Source organism: Hemibagrus wyckioides, linkage group LG29, assembly GCF_019097595.1.
Source record: "Hemibagrus wyckioides isolate EC202008001 linkage group LG29, SWU_Hwy_1.0, whole genome shotgun sequence".
Lineage (NCBI taxonomy): Eukaryota > Metazoa > Chordata > Actinopteri > Siluriformes > Bagridae > Hemibagrus > Hemibagrus wyckioides.
In genome coordinates, this window is record NC_080738.1 from 19,957,064 (window position 1) to 19,979,032 (window position 21,969).

Sequence of the window (21,969 nt, forward strand, 5' to 3'; positions counted from 1 at the left end):
ATCACAATTTCAAGAAATAAAGGCTTGAAATATTTCACTCTGTGTGTAATGAATCTATATAATATATGGGTTTCACTTTCTGAACTGAGCAACAAAAAATATTGACCTTTTTCATGATATTCTAAATTTTGAGATGTACCTGTACACATCTATGTGTATCCACTCATGAACATTTCAATCAAATGGTCTGTAAATGAAGACTGGTCAGAAAAAAAAATCTAACCTGCTTTAAAAGCCAGCTACACAACAGCAGCTGTACAACCACCCAACAGCAACACTGCTTTAACAAAGAGTTATATATATTTACACAATTCATTTACAAGATTCAAGATTCAAGAAGCTTTATTGTCATTTCAACCACATATATCTGGCGCAGTACATAGTGAAATGAAACAGCGTTTCTCCAGGACCTGGTGCTACAGAAACATACAACAACAAAGTTCAACACAAAACAACAAACACCACCACAGAGCTAGGACAGAAGATTGTCTTAGCCACGTAAAGTGCACAGTGTGCAGCTAGGTGCAAACAGAGCATAGACAAGACAGTGCAAAAGACAAGAAATACAAGAAAGACAACACAAAAGAACACAGGACACTTAGTGCCGAAAAGAAATAAAAGAACGTGTACTGGAATGTAAGTGAAATAAAATAAATAAAGTGAAATGATGTAAAAAATAAAAAAAGTATTGTGCAAAAATATTGTGCAAAAATACACAGCAGCGGTTGAGGTAGTGCAAATAGAATAAACATAAATATAACTATAGCAGCGGATGACAGGTAGAGGTAGTGCAGTAAGTAATGAACAATATAAATTATGTGTGTGTGTGTCCACACAGTCAAGAGAGAGTGTGTGTGTGTGTGTGTCCACACAGTCAAGAGAGAGTGTGTGTGTGTGTGTGAGAGAGACAGAGAGTTAATATACAGTTCAGTCCTGAGTGAGTGTGTGTGTGTGTGTGTGAGAGTGTAGAACAGTTCAGTCCTGAGTGAGAGAGTGTGTGTGTGTGTGTGTGTGAGAGTGTAGAACAGTTCAGTCCTGAGTGAGAGTGTGTGTGAGAGTGTAGAACAGTTCAGTCCCGGGTGTTGAGGAATCTGATGGCTTGAGGAAAGAAACTGTTACACAGTCTGGTTGTGAGGGTCCGAATGCTCCGGTACCTCTTTCCAGATGGCAGGAGGGTGAAGAGTGTGTGTGAGGGGTGTGTGGGGTGTGTAAGAGTGTGTGTGAGGGGTGTGTAAGAGTGTGTGTAAGGGGTGTGTGGGGTGTGTAACAGTGTGTGAGGGGTGTGTGGGGTGTGTAAGAGTGTGTGTGAGGGGTGTGTGGGGTGTGTAAGAGTGTGTGTGAGGGGTGTGTGGGGTGTGTAAGAGTGTGTGTGAGGGGTGTGTGGGGTGTGTAAGAGTGTGTGTGAGGGGTGTGTTAGAGTGTGTGTGAGGGGTGTGTAAGAGTGTGTGTGAGGGGTGTGAGGGGTGTGTAAGAGTGTGTGTGAGGGGTGTGTGGGGTGTGTAAGAGTGTGTGTGAGGGTGTGTAAGAGTGTGTGTGAGGGGTGTGTAAGAGTGTGTGTGAAGGGTGTGTGGGGTGTGTAAGTGTGTGTGTGTGGGGTGTGTTAGAGTGTGTGTGAGGGGTGTGTGGGGTGTGTAAGAGTGTGTGTGAGGGGTGTGTGGGGTGTGGGAGGGGTGTGTGGGGTGTGTAAGAGTGTGTGTGAGGGGTGTGTGGGGTGTGTAAGTGTGTGTGTGAGGGGTGTGTGGGGTGTGTGTAAGAGTGTGTTAGAGTGTGTGTGAGGGGTGTGTAAGAATGTGTGTGAGGGGTGTGTAAGTGTGTGTGTGGGGGGTGTGTGGGGTGTGTAAGAGTGTGTGTGAGGGGTGTGTGGGGTGTGTAAGAGTGTGTGTGAGGTGTGTGTGGGGTGTGTGGGGTGTGTGAGGTGTGTGTGAGGTGTGTCCCCTGAAGGGTCTTGTGATCTGAGACGGTCCAGTTCCCAAACCAGGCAGTGATGCAGCTGCTCAGGACGCTCTCCATGGTCCCTCTGTAGAACACAATTTTAATATACATTTACACCATTGTCCAGGCTCCTCCCTCCTGTGTGCAATGCGTTGTGGGTAATATTACCCATTAGAGTGTGCATTGTTCTGCACTTTGAATTTCTACTGGAAGTAGTAGACCATCCAGGAATTTTTGGAATACTCTTTTCAGTATACTACGATTTGGGGAATACTAATTCTATTTTTGAATACTATTTAGGACACATAGTATGAGAATTTGGACACAGCATACGTTTTTGTGTGTTAACTAACATCATTACCAATGTGTTGGTGGTGTATAATATACAAAGCATATCTTCATCCATTTTGTCAGAAATTGATCAATTGAGCAACTGAGTTAAAAAAATGATGGAAAACCACTGAACTTTACAACACGTGACGCTACAAGAGTGAAAAAAATCATCCTATGATTAATGTAACTACTTTCTACTCAATGACACTGACAGAAATGTAGTGGAGTAAAAGTAGAGTATTTGTCTTTCAAATGTAGTGAAGTTAAAGTAAAAAGTATCCAGAAAAAATAATACTCAAGTAAAGTACAGATACTCAAAAAGTGTACTTAAGTACAGTACTCAAGTAAATGTACTTCTTTACTGACCACCTCTGCTCAATTACATCCTATTGTATGAGCTTCTGTAATTCTTTGGACACTTCATTGCAGATTGAGAAGGGTAACCACCTCAGTTTCTGCTGCACAGGCTGAACACCAGGCCAAACATGAACACGATGCTCAAATCCTCTTGCACATCCTAGCCTGTTTTGGATATTGGCAATATGGACACTGCTGATCCCGTGTCCACCATTAACTGAATGTCCTGTTGTTGTCCTGTGCATACACATATCTGTACTGAACACATTATTTTGCCATAATCACGAGAAAAATATTCAATATTTAACACTGTCACTTCAGGTACTGTAATTTCAGTTTGTTTCCATGATGTTTTTGCAAAATGTCGTTTTGTTACAGTTCCTGCACACCGCAGCCTTAGCAGGGCATCCGGGAAAATTAGCTGTGTGCTCCTCAGATCCTCAACAGTAGCAAGTACGTGCACGGGTAAACTTTGCAGATCCACATGAGCAGTTTCGATTTGCCTGGGAGACAGTGACGGCTTTCTTAAGGTCGAGTGGCACTTCCAGCAGCAGCCGTTCTCTGATGTGAGATTAATTAGTCTTTTCAACCAACTGGTCGGGTATCATCATTAACAGGTGGCAGCCAGTTCATAAAGAGCAGAGACATGCTGGTCTGTGGTGTTTCCCGTGTGCTGGCCTCGTTGGCGGAAGCGGTAACATTCAACAACCACATTAACTTTAGGAACAGAAAAATCCTGTATTGCACTCAAAGCAGAAGCGTATCTATTGTCTCCCTGATCACTCACGTTCAGGGTGTAAAACAATCTTTGACCCTTGGCTCTGAGGCAGTGTATCAGAAGAGCTCGCTTCCGAGGACTAGGTTTCTCCTCACCCAGGGCCAGCAAAAAATTGTCAAAAGTTTGATCCACGCTTTGAAGGGGATTGGTGGTTCACCCGGGGTTTGCGGGAATGGGGCGGGGTGACTTGGACTCAAAGTCATCCTCGTCGCCAAAATGTTGAGTGTCTCAATTAAAAGAAAATACACTCTGTGTCTGGAACTCTGTGTAAACTTTTATTCAAATATCATCATGTCTACTTCTTTTCTTATATTTCTCCCATCCTTAACTCACATATGAGAGCTCCCTCTAGAGGCTTACTCAGAACACCACAGGACTGTCCTGAGGAATCATTTGAGCATTTGAATTTATTCCGGAACAGCATCATATCTAATCTGTATTTCAACAGCACAACGTTAAACTCAGATAAACAAGTCTTATTAAACATGATGGTGGATGAAACAGTTCCCAGGTAAAAACTGGTTCCACAAACTCACATACAAATTCAGTAAGCTGGGGGCTGAGGAGAGTCGAGTGACAAAACAAAACTAGTTATCTTTATAGAACAAGGTGTATAAAGTTTTCTAATGCGTAAGAGTACAATGTTTATTTTTCTAATCTATTAAAAAATAAAATGAGTGTGTAACAGAAATTTCAACTGGAACAAAATCAGCACTTTATCATATTAATGACTAAAGGAACAAAAATAAAAAATAAATTAAAGTTCATAATTAAACCTGAACTATAGTTTAATATTTTATTCTGTTTATATGAAAGGATTGCCATGTTGTAAGATTTTATTCTATTGTTTAAATATTGACATTATCACACAAACACTGTTTATGACTCAGAAAACTCAGAACAGCCGCTGTGTTTTCTTTTTATAACAATAGACAAAGTAAAAAAATGAATCTTCTGTAAAAAGTCTACATCACTGTGATAACTCAAATCCCTAAAAGAATCACACATCACCATGATGAATCCTGCACCACTAACCCGGTGATGATGATGACCATCCAACCTGTGCTCCTGAGGGATAAGCTGGAGTACATGGGTGTGGACCATCGTTTGTCTACCTGGATACTGGATTACCTCACAAACCGACCACAGTACATGAGGGCTCGTGAATGTGTGTCTGATATGGCTTTCTATAACACTGGAGCCCCGCAGGGAACGGTCCTGGGCCTGTTGCACTGCAGACTTCATGTTCAGCTCAGCATCCTGTCACGTACAGAAGTTCTCTGACGACTCTGCCATCATCGGCCTGATCTCAGATGATGATGACAGGGAGCACAGAGAACTGATCCAGGACTTTGTGAACTGCTGCCAACGGAACTGCCTCCAGATAAATGCGGGAAAAACCAAAGAGTTGGTGGTGGATTTCTGCAGGCACAAACACCCTTCACTACCACCAGTGAACATTCAGGGAAAGGACATTGAGAGAATGAATTCCTATAAATACCTGGGTGTTCATCTGAACAACAATCTGGACTGAACATATAACACGGACGCTATCTTTAAGAAAGGACAGAGCAGACTCTTTCTGCTGAGGAGATTAAGGTCTTTTGGAGTGCAGGGAGCACCTACTGATGACCTTTTTTGACTCTGTGGTGGCCTCATCCATCTTCTATGGAGTGGTCTGCTGGTGCAGCAGCATCTCTATGGCAGAAAGGAAGAGACTGGACAATCTAATCAGGAAGGCCAGCTCAGTTCTGGGGATGCCCCTGGACACAATACAGGAGGTGGGAGAAAGGAGGATGGTAGCTAAGCTATCATCCTTGCTGGAGAATGACTCTCACTCCCTGTATAACACAGTTACATCTCTGAGCAGCGATACAGAAGGTACAGAAGGTCTTTTCTCCCTACTGCTATTAGACTTTACAATAAGAGCTGCTCTCAGTGAACCAGTCACCCTAATACACATTGTTCATACTGATTTTTGTTTTTATACCGATTTGTATACTGTGTTATAACTGTGATATAACCTGTCATCATAATACACACTGTTGTATGTGATGTTCTTAAACTGTGAAATTACAATAATTAAAATCCGATTCCCAGGCAGGGTGCAACCCCAGCCACTGGAGAGTTAACTGGTCCCAAGCCCGGATAAAAATGAGAGGGTTTCGACAGGAAGGACATCCAACATAAAACCTGTACCAAATCACAGTGGACCCTGCAACTGAGCGGAACAAACTCTAGGACCAAAAAAAATTATTATTGTTATTCTATTTTAATCTGTATTTATATAGATTTCTTTATCTTTCTGCTTCATATTTGCACATTTTTCTTCTTTTGTTGCTGCGGTAACATGGAAATTTCCCCACTGTGGGATGAATAAAGGTTTATCTTATCTTATCTTATGATGAAGATGGAGGTCTCAGAAACACACATGCAGAAACGACGATGCAGCTTCATAAAAACAGATGGAATGAAAGTATTTTATCAGTTCTTAGATTTTAAGACTCCTAAATGTTCAGAATAAACACTTTCTTCAGCTCGCACGAGGGTTTGTGAGGTGCAGTACCAGACTCCGCCAACTCCAATCATGTTTTTTACTGCGGAAAGTTGGGTCACCTTTGTGGCATCTGTCAGGAGAAACCTAAGTCTAAGTTGTTTTGTCATGCACTGTTTGCACTAGGTTGAACACGTTGCACTTTATGTAGCGAGGACTATACTTACTTTTAGTCCTTGGCTCTGTGTTGTTGTGTTGTTTTGTAGTTATTTGTTGTTATGTTGTTTATGTAGCACCAGGGTCCTGGAGAAACACTGTCTCAGTTCACTGTCTATTTCGTCAGCTATATGGGGTTGAAATGAGAATAAAAGCTTCTTGAATTATTAGAAAAATAATATTTTAGAAAAAACTCATCAAAATGTCTCATAAAAGCAGGAAAAAGAAACAAACACACCAGAATTTCAGTTCAGTGCGGGTTTATAATCAGTAATGAAGTATTGAAGGTAATCATTAAACACACACACACACACACACACAGGATAGTTGCCTAATCTCAGGCCTCCTTTCACTTACCAGTTTCTCAACGATCTTCTTGTTAAAGTCAGTCATCTCTGTGACCAGTCTCTTTTCCACTGACCACATGACCAATGCATTCAATAAGAAGTGCTGGAAGCTCCACCTCCATCACATGACTGCTGCTGAATTTACAGATCTGCTCCAAGCTCCTTGATTCTTTTCTTTTCTTCATCAGAACTCCTTGTGAAAGGGAATTTTTGTAAAGATAGAACCGAATTTTCTTTCATCTCGAGATATTTGGCTTGCTTCCACATTAATCAGTACCTGACCGATAACTGACCATCTGCTGATTGGTAATGAGACTCGTTGAGAATCGTCCAATCACATGAGGCCAAAAATAGAACAACAAAATTGATTCGCTAACAACAAAAGTGGGCGGGTTCAAGAACGATTTAAAGCAAGCCAATCAGAGCTCAGCCTCAAGTCACATGCTTTTCAAATGTTTACGGACCTATACCCCCCCCACACACACACAAATTTGCGAAATACAATGTTTTTTATTTTAAATAAATGATAAAATATTTAACAGTGGAATAGTAGGAGTAAATTATTTTATTTAGTTATTAAAATATCAAATTATTATTAATGTGTTAAAGTAGCAGTCTTCTGTTGCTAACTTTAACTTTACTGACCGGCCTCCACATGCCAACATCCATAAACAATATTTCTGGTGAAATGTTTCATATCCATGGTTTACCTTCAAAATAAAATGTAAAATGCAGGCGGTTTTAATGGAACTCCACACAGCTGAATGAGTGTTTATAACACAGACTGGATGGATTTATTAATGTTTATATTAAACTGGATTTATTCATGTTTGTATTGAACTACTCTGAATATGTTCAGTGGTAAACTAACCAAATAAACATTTGTCTTTTATCAGTGAGTTTGTGTTCAGTCTTGTGTTTAGTCAGGAAACTAGAACATTAAAAAGATATAATATGATAGATGAGATGATTTGTGTTTACAGAAGTTCACTATCACACAAGAACACAAACCTCATCAGCAATAAGGTTATTGTTATGAGATGAAAGTTATTTTAAAAAGTGTAAAGATTTGGGGTTTGTGAGGCGCAGTAGCCGAGTAGTTGCAGTACCAGACTCGGACACCAGGTGGCAGCAGGAGGAACAGAGTAGTTGCAGTACCAGACACGGACACCAGGTGGCAGCAGGAGGAACAGAGTAGTTGCAGTACCAGACACGGACACCAGGTGGCAGCAGGAGGAACAGAGTAGTTGCAGTACCAGACACGGACACCAGGTGGCAGCAGGAGGAACAGAGTAGTTGCAGTACCAGACACGGACACCAGGTGGCAGCAGGAGGAACAGAGTAGTTGCAGTACCAGACAGGGACACCAGGTGGCAGCAGGAGGAACAGAGTAGTTGCAGTACCAGACACGGACACCAGGTGGCAGCAGGAGGAACGTGTATTTACTGATTTTTTTTTTATTTATTTATAGCAGTGATCGAATACATTCCTGCATCCATAAATATTTCTGGTAAAAATGTGTTATATACATATAGTTTACCTTCAAATGAAATTTATAATGAAATATTAAAGTTCAAGTTTTAAAATTCAAGTAAATCATTTGATTGCATCATATTTTGTAAAAATTGATTGTGTAATATTTTTTTGGTTAGGAATCCTGTTGAGATTATTTTAAACCCTGAGGCTGTGATTTATTTAGATATATTTAAAAAAAGATTAAAATCATTGGCTTTGGTTTTGTGCATGCAGCTTCCTGTTCTCTCTTCTGATCTCAGTCTGTTTCCGCTTGTATACTCGGGATGCTCAGAGTCTTCTTGTGGGCCAGATGGAAGGCGATTCCCTTCTCGTAGTAAGCGGCCTCGTTAATGAACAGAGGATGAAGAGGTTCTTCTTCTTCATAGCTCAGTGTCTCTCCAGAGAACGTCAGGAACACAGGATCTCCACGCTGGAGAAGGCAGTAGTCTTGATCCTGAAGAATTTATTCACATTTTAGAAATCACACAGAAACATCCTAAAAACTCCAGTTAGTCCTCCAACCCCCTGATTACACACCTAGTCCAACTCCACCAATTTATTTCAGCTCTCAGGGACAAAAATGTTCAAATGTTGCAGGATTTCAGCTTTTCAGCATGTTTTCGCTGCAGTTCAGCCTTCATCCACACGGTGGCAGCACTTGCTCACACTCTCAGTGTATTCCTGGATTTTTAATCTATTCACTAGGTTGAATTTGCCAGATGAAGCTGGAGAGATCTTACTGTCCTGATCTATCGATTCTATAGTTCTGATGTTGAAGCATGCCAAATTTTAATATAATTTATCATAACATATTGTGACAGGAGTAATTTATTTAAATGTTCCAGTCCAGACTAAGTAAAGTAATAACACTATGACTGTTAGATGTGTGAGCGCTGTGATCAGGCATGTGGTGTTTATTACCTGGAGCTGTGGATGAACAGCAGCTGAGGGTTTTCCGGTCTTAGGGTTTCTGGGGTAATCCATACTCTTCTGAATTAAGTAGGCCTCGATCTCTCCTCCCTCTATTACTTTCCCTAAATGAAGATAAAAGAGAAGCTGATCTGCTTTGTAGGCACAGAGGAGGTCCATCTTACCTGAAACCCCATAATATTAGACCAGAAACCACCTGAACTCATGATGTCACGGGGAACCGCCTCCCAGTCTGTTACCTCATAACCAAAACCCCTCATAACCCTCATAACAACACAACAACACAACAACACAACACAACACAACAACACAACAACACAACAACACAACACAACAACACCACAACAACACAACAACACAACACAACAACACCACAACAACACAACACAACAACACCACAACAACACAACAACACAACACAACAACACCACAACAACACAACAACACCACAACAACACAACACAACAACACCACAACAACACAACAACACAACACAACAACACCACAACAACACAACAACACAACACAACAACACCACAACAACACAACACAACACAACAACACAACAACACAACAACACAACACAACAACACCACAACAACACAACAACACAACACAACAACACCACAACAACACAACACAACATCACAACAACAACACAACAACACCACAACAACACAACAACACAACACAACACCACAACACAACACAACACAACAACACAACACAACAACACCACAACACAACAACAACACAACACAACAACACCACAACAACACCACAACAACACAACAACACCAAAACAACACAACAACACCAAAACAACACAACAACACAACACAACAACACCACAACAACACAACACAACATCACAACAACAACACAACAACACAACAACACAACACAACAACACCACAACAACACAACACAACATCACAACAACAACACAACAACACCACAACAACACAACACCACAACACAACACCACAACACAACACAACACAACAACACAACACAACAACACAACACAACAACAACACAACAACCCAACACAACAACACCACAACAACCCAACACAACAACAACACAACACAACACAACAACAACACAACACAACAACACAACACAACACAACACAACAACAACACAACAACAACACAACAACACAACACAACAACACCACAACAACACAACAACACCACAACACCACAACAACACAACAACAACACAACACAACAACACCACAACAACAACACAACAACACCACAACACCACAACACCACAACACAACAACAACACCACAACAACACAACAACAACACCACAACACAACACAACACAACAACACCACAACAACAACACAACAACACCACAACAACAACACAACAACACCACAACACAACAACAACACCACAACAACACAACAACAACAACACAACACAACAACACCACAACAACACAACAACACAACAACAACAACACAACAACAACACAACACAACAACACCACAACACAACACAACAACACCACAACAACAACACAACAACACCACAACACAACAAAAACACAACAAAAACACAACAACAAAAACACAACAACAACACAACAAAAACACAACACAACAACAAAAACACAACAAAAATACAACACAACAACAAAAACACAACACAACAAAAACACAACAACAACACAACAACAAAAACACAACAACAAAAACACAACAACACAACAACAAAAACACAACAACACAACAACAAAAACACAACAACACAACAACAAAAACACAACACAACAACAAAAACACAACACAACAAAAACACAACAACACAACAACAAAAACACAACAACAACACAACAACAAAAACACGACAAAAACACAACAAAAACACAATAACAACACAACAAAAACACAACAACAAAAACACAACACAACAACAAAAACACAACAAAAACACAACAACAACACAACAACACAACAACAACAACACAACAACAACAACACAACAACACCACAACAACACAACAACAACAACACAACAACACCACAACAACACCACAACACCACAACACAACAACACCACAACAACACCACAACACCACAACACAACAACACAACACAACAACACCACAACACAACAACAACACAACAACAACACAACACAACAACACCACAACACCACAACACAACAACAACACAACACAACAACACAACACAACACCACAACAACCCAACACAACAACAACACAACAACCCAAAACAACAACAACCCAACACAACACAACAACACAACAACAACACAACAACACAACACAAAACAACACAACAACACAACACAACACCACAACAACACCACAACAACACAACAACACCACAACAACACAACACAACAACACCACAACACAACACAACAACACCACAACAACACAACAACAACACAACACAACAACACAACACCACAACAACACAACACAACAACACAACAACAACACAACACAACAACACAACACCACCACAACAACACAACACAACAACACCACAACAACCCAACACAACAACAACACAACACAACACAACAACAACACAACAACAACACAAAACAACACAACAACACAACACAACACAACAACATAACAACACCACAACACAACAACAACACAACACAACACAACAACACAACAACCCAACACAACAACACCACAACAACCCAACACAACAACAACACAACACAACACAACAACACAACAACAACACAACACAACAACACAACACAACAACAACACAACAACACAACAACAACAACACAACAACAACAACACAACACAACAACACAACAACACCACAACAACACAACAACACCACAACACAACAACACAACACAACACCACAACAACACCACAACAACACAACAACACCACAACAACACAACACAACAACACCACAACACAACAGAGCAACAACACAACAACACAACAACATACAACACAGAGCTAAAAAACAACAACACAACAACACAACAACATACAACAACACAGCTAAAAAACAACAACACAACAACATACAACACAGAGCTAAAAAACAACAACACAACAACATACAACAACACAGCTAAAAAACAACAACACAACAACATAACAACATACAACAACACCACAACACCACAACAACACAACACAACAACACCACAACACAACAACACCACAACAACAACACAACACCACAACAACACCACAACAACACCACAACAACACAACAACAACACAACAACACAACAACAACACAACACAACAACACAACACCACAACACCACAACACCACAACACAACAACAACACAACAACACCACAACACCACAACAACACAACACAACAACACCACAACAACACAACACAACAACACCACAACACAACACAACAACACCACAACAACACAACACCACAACAACACCACAACACCACAACAACACCACAACAACACAACAACACAACAACAACACCACAACACCACAACAACACAACAACAACACAACACAACAACACCACAACACAACACAACAACACCACAAAACACAACACAACAACACAACAACAACACAACACAACAACACAACAACAACACAACACAACAACACCACAACACCACAACAACAACACAACAACAACACAACACAACAACACCACAACACAACAACACCACAACACCACAACAACACAACAACACAACACAACAACACAACAACAACACAACACAACACAACAACACCACAACACAACAACAACACAACACAACAACACAACAACACAACAACAACACAACACAACAACACCACAACACAACAACACCACAACACAACACAACAACACCACAACACCACAACACAACAACAACACAACACAACAACACAACAACACAACACAACAACACCACAACAACCCAACACAACAACAACACAACAACCCAACACAACAACAACCCAACACAACACAACAACACAACAACAACACAACAACACAACACAAAACAACACAACAACACAACACAACACAACACCACAACAACACAACACAACAACAACACAACACCACAACAACACAACACAACAACACAACAACAACACAACAACACAACACCACCACAACAACACAACAACACAACACAACAACACCACAACAACCCAACACAACAACAACACAACACAACACAACAACAACACAACAACAACACAAAACAACACAACAACACAACACAACACAACAACACAACAACACCACAACACAACAACAACACAACACAACAACACAACACAACACCACAACAACACCACAACAACACAACACAACACAACACAACAACACAACAACAACACAACACAACAACAAAACAACACAACAACAACACAACACAACAACAACACAACACAACAACACAACACAACACAACAACACAACAACACAACACAACAACACAACACAACACAACACAACAACACAACACAACAACAACAACACAACAACACAACAACAACACAACAACAACACAACAACACAACAACAATGTTGTTTGGCAGTCGGTAACGTGGTGGGGCATGAGAACATTGTCTCCGCCTCCAGAATGAACAGTGCCATTGTGGTGTTTCTGAATAATGTTTATAAAGTCAGAAATCTGATTCAGAAGGGTGGTGTGGTCAATAATGAGTCAGTACTGGTTTCTCCCCTCAGTTCCCCATCTAAGAAGGTCATGTTGTCCAATGTCCCTCCTTTTATTTCTGACGAGGCCAGTGGTAAAGAACTGTCTCGGTACGGGCGAATTGTCTCCCCCATTAAGAGAATCCTCCTTGGCTGTAAGTCCCCACTGGTTAAACACTTGGTTTCTTTTAGAAGAAATGGCCCGTAGGTGTGGAGGAGCTTAATGCTGTTTTTAAATTCAGTGTGGAAGGATTTGATTATAACATTTTTGTTTCCTCTGATTCTGATATTAAGTGTTTTAAATGCGGTAAAACTGGTCATCTTGCTCGGGCCTGCCCCGAGAGGCAGAGTGACCCCGGTGTTTCTGAGCGACCGGGGCAGGACGCAGCTCAGTCGGCTGGGGTCGTTCCCCCTGTGGCTACAGTTCAGCCGGCTGCTGAGAGCCCCGGAGCTGCTGCTGCACCAGACCCGACAGAGCCCCAAGCCCAGCCTGCAACCCAGAAGCCCACTGGAGCTGCAACAACCCCGGAAAAGCCATGCACGGCCGAACCGGCCGCGGAAGAGCCATGCTCGGCTCAACCGGACCGGGAGAAGCCGTGCTCCACTGAGAAGGGCTCAGTGGGTTCTGGAGCAGTGCTGGAGCTGCCTGCACTGGCAGAGGCAGGCACGGAGGTGCAGAGCGAACGCCCGGAAACACCGGACACTACACCAGTGCAGGGGGACGGGGGAGACGTGGACATGGTGGATGAGCCCGTTTTTAAAGTTCCGAATAAAAGGAAAAAGCAAGGTAAGGGACGGGGAAAAAAGCACACAAAGATGGGGGAACGAGAATCAGACAGTGATGACTGCATGTCAGACTCTGTTTTAATGTTCGATTCTCAGGAGGAACAGGTTCATGTTGTGTACAGTGCTGATGATATTAAAGAGTTTTTAAGGAACACCAAATGGAAGAAAAGTGTACCATTAGAAGAGTTTTTCCCGGACCGTAAGCAGTTTATTCGTTAAGTTCTTCAGAAGAGAAGGAGCTTTTATTGATGTTGAAATTTTCCGAAGAAAATTCGAAAGAAAAAAAGAAACTGATCACAAGAGTGAATAAGGAAAACTCTGATGATGACTAATGTGGTGTTTTTTTATGGTAGAGTGGTTTTTACCCTCTGTTTAATTTTATTATTTTATTTATTTTAATGAAGGGTATTAATATCACGATTTTAAATATTAATGGAGCAAGAGAGCAGAATAAGAGAGCTAAACTGTATGAAGTTTTAAAGCAGAAGCACATTGACGTTGCCATGCTGCAAGAAACCCACAGCGATACCAGCAATGCTGCTGATTGGGTGAAGGAGTGGGATGGGTTGGTGATTTTAAGCCATAACACAACACTCAGTGGTGGAGTCGCCTTGCTCTTTACTCACAGTTTTATTCCTTGTTCTTATTCAGTTGAAGAATTTTTAAATGGGAGGCTTTTAAGAGTGAAAACTTTTTATGAGAATGAGGTTTTAGTTTTTATTTGTGTGTACACTCCCACCAGTGCAGTGGAGAGGATGATGTTTTTAGATACTCTGAACAATGTCATTGCTGACTGCAACACTGCAGAAATTTTAATTCTGGGTGGTGATTTTAACTGTGCTACAGATATTTTAGACCGGAACCACACAGAACCTCACATGGCTTCCCGTAAGCGTCTGTGGGAGATGGTGGAGGCCCACGAGTTGAGCGACATATGGAGAACTTTTCATAAGAACAAGAGACAGTACACGTGGGCCCATGCCATAGATAACACACTCTCCCTGGCGAGACTAGATCGTTTTTATGGTTATAAACACCAGCTGACGTTTTTTACAAAGTGTTTTATTGTTCCAGTAGGTATCTCTGACCACAGTATGGTCCAGTGTACTATCACTAAAGAGAAGGTTAAACCTAGGAGTGCCTACTGGCATTTTAACACTGCTCTTTTAGAAGATGCTAATTTTAGGGAGTCTTTTATTTTTTTATGGAATTGTTTTAAACATGAGAAGGCAGCTTTTAGTTCACTTCAGCTGTGGTGGGATGTGACAAAAGCACAAGTCAAAGAATTTTGTCAGCAGTACACTCTCAATGTCACAAGAGACATTGTTAGATCTCTGAAAGCTCTGGAGATAGAAACAGTGGAACTCCAGCGTTTGGAGGCCACTGGAAATCGAGGGCATATTGAAGCCTTCAAACGTAAAAAATCCAAAATGAACGACCTGTTAGACATTACAGCACAGGGGGCGCTGGTCCGCTCACGCTTTAAAGCGCAGCTGAGATGGATGTTCCTTCAAAGTTCTTTTTCAGTTTAGAGCAAAAGAATGGACAGAAAAGATTTATACATGCTGTGTGAACAGAATCAGGGGATCTCGTATCTGAGCCCACTGAAATTCACCAGCAGACAGTAAGCTTCTACTCGAAGCTGTACAGCAGTGAGTGGTCAGGGGCACAAGCGGTGGAGGACAGCTTCCTCATGGACCTGCCAAAGCTCTCTGAGCAAGCGGCCAGAGAGCTGGACAGGGAGCTGACGCTGGAGGAGGTTCATGAGGCTCTCCAGGGAATGGAGAATGGACGGGTGTCAGGTATAGACGGTCTCCCTGTCGAGTTCTACAAGGCATTCTGGGCTGTCATAACAAGAACACAAGAAGATGTCAATGTTTTAACTGATATTTTAAGGGACTTTCAGATTTTATCCTCTGCAAAGGTTAACTGGGCTAAAAGTGAAGCCATTTTAGTTGGGGAGTGGGGAGGTAGGCAACCATCACTACCAGGAGGCTTAGCGTGGAAAAGAGGTGGTTTTAAATACTTGGGTGTCTACCTGGGGAACAATGAGTTTTTAAACAAAAACTGGGAAGGTTCTGTAGAGCACGTGAAGGGCAGACTGAGCAGGAGGAAGCGGCTGGTCCCAAAGATGTCCTATAGGGGGCGAACGCTGGTCATCAACAACCTTGCCGCATCGTCCCTCTGGCACAAGCTGGCATGCGTGGATCCGCCGCCGAACCTGTTAGCTAACATCCAGGCCCTGCTGGTGGACTTCTTCTGGGACGGTCTACACTGGATTCCACAGATTGTTCTCCATCTGCCAAAAGAAGAAGGAGGACAGGGGCTGGTCCAGCTGTCCAGCAGAGCTGCAGCCTTCTGCCTCCAGTTCATCCAGAGACTCCTCACTGGACCCAGAGAGCTAGTATGGAGAGCAGCAGCCAGTGGACTATTATGCACAGTTTAAGGACTGGGGCTGGACAAAGCGTTGTTTACCAGACTTTTATCGTGAACTTTCTGGAACTGTTTTAAGAAGCAGAACAAGGGCTGTAGAACACTACACTGGCTGCTGGAGGGGCTAGCTCTGGTGTATGGCGGGTGACTGGACATCTCCAGTGTGACCGTCCCTGCACTGTCCAGAACTCTCATCTCCTCAGGGATTATAACGCTCCGGGAGCTTGTGAACATCGCGGGGTCGGACTTGTCGAGGGCAGAGGACCGGGCAGTGTGTATGGGACTGCGGTCCCTGCGTGTTGTCAATCAGCTCCTACACCGCTGGAGATCTGCACTGACATCAGAGGAGCGTGTTCAGCTAATGGACTATCCACACACAGAGACTGGTCCTGCAGAGGACGAACCCTTTCCCCAGCTGAACATCTCCCCTGACCTCGACGGGTGTGCAGGCCCCCTCCTGGAGTGCCGGGGTGAAGGGGAGATGGACTTTGGGTCAGTGTCGGGGAAGCTGCTCTACAGAGCGTGTGTAAAGGTTTTAAATAAGAAGAAGCTGAGTGGGAGGGTGGACACCCCATGGAGAAGTGTACATGGTTTTACTGATGATTTTAAACCAGAGTGGACGCACTGTATAAACCACCGTTAACTAAAAAAGCTGCCGACCTCCAGTGGAGGATTTTACACTGTATTATCTCTGTGAACTCTTTTATTTCTGTTTTAAATCCTGATATTGCACATGATTGTCCTTTTTGTTCACAGAGAGAAACAGTTTTTCATGCTTTTATTCACTGCTCCAGGTTACAGTCACTGTTTGTGTTTTTACGGAGCATTTTAAGGTCTTTTAATGTTGTTTTTACTTTTCAGTGTTTTATTTCTGGTTTTAAGTTTGTCAGGAAACACCGGTTCAGGTGCCAACTGATTAAATTTATATTTGGTCAGGCCAAAATGGTGATATACCTGAGCCGGAAAAACCAGATTGCGCAGAACACTGACTGTGACGCCATAAAAATTCTGAAAAGGCTGATCAAATCTAGAATTTCAATTGATTTTAATTTTATAAAAGTATGAATGACTTGGATGTGTTTAAATGTGTGTGGTGTTGGGAGAATGTTTTGTGCAGCAGAGCTAAACTAATCACTCATATTTAAACTAATTTTAATATGTATTTATTTATTTATTTATTTATTTATTTATTTATTTATTTATTTGTCTATTTATTTATTAAGTCACTGTGACTTATATATGTGACTTGTGAAAATAAAGATGTGTAAAAAGTAAAAAAAAAGTCTCTCTCTCTCTCTCTCTCTCTCTCTCTCTCATACACACACACACCCTCTCTCTTTCTGTCTCTCTCTCTCTCTCTCTCTCTCTCTCTCTCTCTCTCATACACACACACACCCTCTCTCTCTCTGTCTCTCTCTCTTTCTCTCTCTCTCATACACACAAACACCCTCTCTCTCTCTCTCTCTCTCTCTCTCTCTCTCTCTCATATACACAAACACCCTCTCTCTCTCTGTCTCTCTCTCTTTCTCTCTCTCTCATACACACAAACACCCCCCCCTCTCTCTCTCATACACACAAACACCCTCTCTCTCTCTCTCTCTCTCTCTCCTGTGTGTAAACTGGTCAGTTAACAGGTTCCACTGCATGAGCAACACTTCTATAAAAAGATCCCGAGGTCTTCTCAGAGGGAACACATGCTGTCATGTGACAGTCTTGTGGCTGGGAATCAGCAGATATCAGTGGTATTCAATAATGGGATTTAATTCCAGGATTTAATCTCATCTCAGATCTGACGTACCTGAGTTAAAGGTTTCGGTCCAGTCCAGGATGGCATCCACACCCTGTTTCATGATGTTGAAGATATCTGCTCGGACAACGCCTTGTGGCTGTGGCCCGACTTCTAAAGCTGAGGAACCATGAAACTCGGTAAAAGTCACTCATAACTACGAGAGAGAAAGATATTTTATAGAATTGTAGAGTTGGACACTTACAGATGCCGTACTTGGAGACGGACTCGAGGGAATACGCTTCAGACAGCGGAATATTCAGCAGCACCAACCTCACAGGCACGTTGGTGATTTTATCCTGTCTCACACACACAATAACACAATGTCTGAATGCACAAGAACTGGAAAAAGAAACCTGACACATTCACTGTGAAAAGCATCGCTGATACCTTCAGGTGTTTGAAGATATGGAGGCAGATCCAGTTCTTATGCGAGTAGGAGATGATGGTGAGGCCCATGTTAGCCGTGGTGTTATGGAGGTCACAGATAATTTCCACAGCATCTTCAGAACCTTTGGGACCCAACAGAGAGTTTAACTCCTGAGCTCTCTGTACCTCATATGGAGTTTCATCAGTGATGGGAGAGCTGAAAGAGAGAGACAGACATTATCCCACCAGTTACTCAGAAGTCTGCTGCTGATTTAAAAAAACCTCAGTGTCCTGACGGTGTACTGACCTGAGGGTAGCACTGGTAAAGCAGCGGTTAAGGTCTTTCTCTATGTATCTCTTGCACTCTTTGACAGCACGTGGGTTGGACACCACAAAGGTGAGTGGGATGATCCGTGCAGCATCACCTTTCTCTTTCTGCTGTCTCTCCAACTCCGGCACCAGGTAAACCCCCGTCATCTCATTTCCGTGTGTACCGCCGCAGATCGCCACACGGCGCAGCACTGGCAACCTGATCCTCTCCATCTAACGACAAAAAAAGATTTTACACTGAAGATAACTATGATAATGCACCGAGGTACAGAAGAACAAGGCACAATAACACACCAATAACACACTACTGACACACCAATAACACACCAGTAAGGGATGTGGTAGCTTAGTGGTTTAGGTGTTGGACTACTGAACAGAAGGTTGTGAGCTTGAAGCCCAGTCAGATAATCAGATAACAAAACCTCTGGATGGTTAAAACGGCGCTATTCTCGCTAGTCCAGTTAGAAAACTGTAGATTGTCTAACGTCAGTTGTGTGATGCTTCTGCTCTAAAACTCCTAGAGAACCTGTTCAGTCCGAGTCCCAAACATCCAACTGACCAGAACAATCTGGACACAGGCCTTTGTTCCTGTCGGCTAATCATTAACATTGAAGCTATACGTTACTGCAGGTTCAGATTGACTGAGCACTTGGTCAATAATTTTTAAAATAGTGATTAATTCATTCACTGAAACATTCATGTGTCTAGAAGCTCATGTAGCAAGCGAATGCTAGCTTCTACTGTTAGCAAGAAACTGCTGAATATATTAGTTCTGATAAGAAGCAGGCACAAATACACAAAACTCAGCGTCTAACATGGTGATCAGAGTCCGAGTCACAGAGTGCGGTGTTGAGTTACAGCCAGCACCAGCACCAGTCCGAGTCAGAATATGAGTCCGAGTCCGAGTCCGAGTTCCTGCTCTAAAGAAACTGTGGAAGTGAAAGTAAATAAAATGAATGAAAAAGTCTCAACTTTTACCGTTTAAGAGCTTCCTGATTCTCCTCTGATTCTTTCTCAAACATGCAGAGTGTTGACCTTTGAACTCAACATACACAATTACCCAGGACTGTAACCAGCTTGCTAAACCTAGCTGCACACACACACACACACACACACACACACACACACACACACACTGAACACATACATGTCTATTCTACTCCACACATGCAAGCTGTAACCTGCTACCTTCATAAAATGTACGGTATGTGTACTCCTTCAGTTTGTAAACATACACACACACACACTCTCTCTCTCTCTCTCTCTCTCTCTCTCTCTCATTCTCTCTCTCTAAACCGAACAAATAAAACACACACAAACCAGTCTCACTTCCTCCTCCGTTGCCTTCTCCAGTCTTCTCTACTCTTCTTCTCCTCCTTCTTTGTCTTCACAGAGTTCAGATTTCACCAGAAACCGCAGGCTGACCTGTGATCAGTTTGCCCTTCCTCATAGTGTGGGAATGAAGAAATCGCCAGTCAGCACAATATTCACATAGTGCTGAATCATCTCCACACCCCCAGGGAAGAAGGAGAGAAAGGAGAAGAAGAGGGGCAGTGCAGACAGAGACAGAGAGAGAGAGAGAGAGAGATGAGGAGATACAGAGGGAAGAGGAGGAGCAGCAGTTTATGATTTTGTGTTTATGTTTTGGGAAATTATAGGAGCGAATTCCTGCAACTGAAAACTCTGCAAGTGTGAATATTTTTAGAGAACCATGTAAATGAGGAGGCAGTTTTAACGAGGAGGCAGTTTTAACGAGGAGGCAGTTTTAACGAGGAGGCAGTTTTACAGTTACAGTTCAGAAGAATTATCTGCACCGTCATTAGCAGAGTTTTAATCATATAACTGTCACAACGGTGTTTGTATCTAGCTTTTACAGCAACCCAGTGTAATACCTCACCTGTCCACCAGAGGAATTCCAGGTTTCCATAGTGATCCAGGTGATGAGAAAAAACTCTTTACCAAAACTTTCTCCTGCAACTTTTCTGCAATAATATTTCAGTTTTCTAAGAGTGTGACTCTCACCTGTACATGGAGCCCACTCACAAACCACAGAAACTTTCACAGCTGAACTTGGAGAATGCGTCACTGCACTCTCATAAAGACTCTGTTTTCTCTCTGATGTTCATCCCTTCAGTGCAGAAGTGTTTTTTATTCTCTCAGGTTTAAAAGCTAAATTGCTGCTTTCAATCATCGTTTCTGGTGGCAGCGACGTTCCCCGGAGAGATCCGTGGCAGATTTCTCTCCTTCTGCCTCTAACAGGTGCAGAAACCAGCTTGTGGGTGGTTTTTATGGTCATGTCAGAGAAACACGCCTTACAGCAGCCAAGAAAATCACACATGAGTTCATTTCTATTTGAGGAAATCCTTCTGGGATTTATTGGCAGTTAGACACCTGTGATGTGCTGAAAGGGGAAATGCAGGTGGGAATGTTGAGTCGAGTAAACAGTGAGATCTAACACAGACACAGACGCCTGCATGGTGAGGGGGAAAAGACCAGGGACTGAAATAAACAGCTTTTCTGTTAACTCATTAATAGATAAATAATAAAGAGGAAAGACGGCATGGAGACAAGCGAAAATGTGACACGGAACAAAAGCAGTTTTTATTATGAGATTAATGTGATGGGTTAAACACAGTGTGTGTGTGTGTGTGTGTGTGTGTGTTCTTCATCTGACACTCTTTT

At 42.2% G+C, this 21,969-nt stretch overlaps 1 protein-coding gene across 5 annotated transcripts; it reads right to left on the reverse strand.

Annotated features, from left to right (window-relative positions):
• Positions 1-7,906: 7,906 nt before the first annotated feature.
• Positions 7,907-20,810, reverse strand: LOC131349063 (N-acyl-aromatic-L-amino acid amidohydrolase (carboxylate-forming) A-like). 5 transcript variants are annotated; one of them, XM_058384406.1, is made up of 7 exons: positions 20,602-20,810; positions 19,265-19,500; positions 18,979-19,174; positions 18,794-18,887; positions 18,601-18,708; positions 8,894-9,006; positions 7,907-8,426 (listed from the first exon to the last, which is right to left on the reverse strand). In XM_058384406.1, the coding sequence occupies exons 2-7, from the start codon at positions 19,498-19,500 to the stop codon at positions 8,229-8,231; spliced, it is 945 nt and encodes a 314-aa protein (XP_058240389.1). In that variant the 5' UTR covers positions 20,602-20,810; the 3' UTR covers positions 7,907-8,228. The 5 variants fall into 5 exon arrangements, with proteins under 5 accessions (XP_058240389.1, XP_058240390.1, XP_058240388.1 ...); XM_058384407.1 differs by lacking the exon at positions 20,602-20,810 and adding an exon at positions 20,103-20,120; XM_058384405.1 differs by having other exon boundaries at positions 7,908-8,426; positions 20,617-20,810.
• Between the last annotated feature and the right edge of the window lie 1,159 nt (positions 20,811-21,969).

Coding starts and splice junctions, on each gene's coding strand:
- LOC131349063 (XM_058384406.1), bottom strand. CDS start 19,500: ATGGAGAGGATCAGGTTGCCAGTGCTGCGCCGTGTGGCGATCTGCGGC. Junction 18,888..18,978: donor ATATCTTCAAACACCTGAAG/GTATCAGCGATG, acceptor TGTGTGAGACAG/GATAAAATCACCAACGTGCC. Junction 18,709..18,793: donor CGTCTCCAAGTACGGCATCT/GTAAGTGTCCAA, acceptor ATGGTTCCTCAG/CTTTAGAAGTCGGGCCACAG.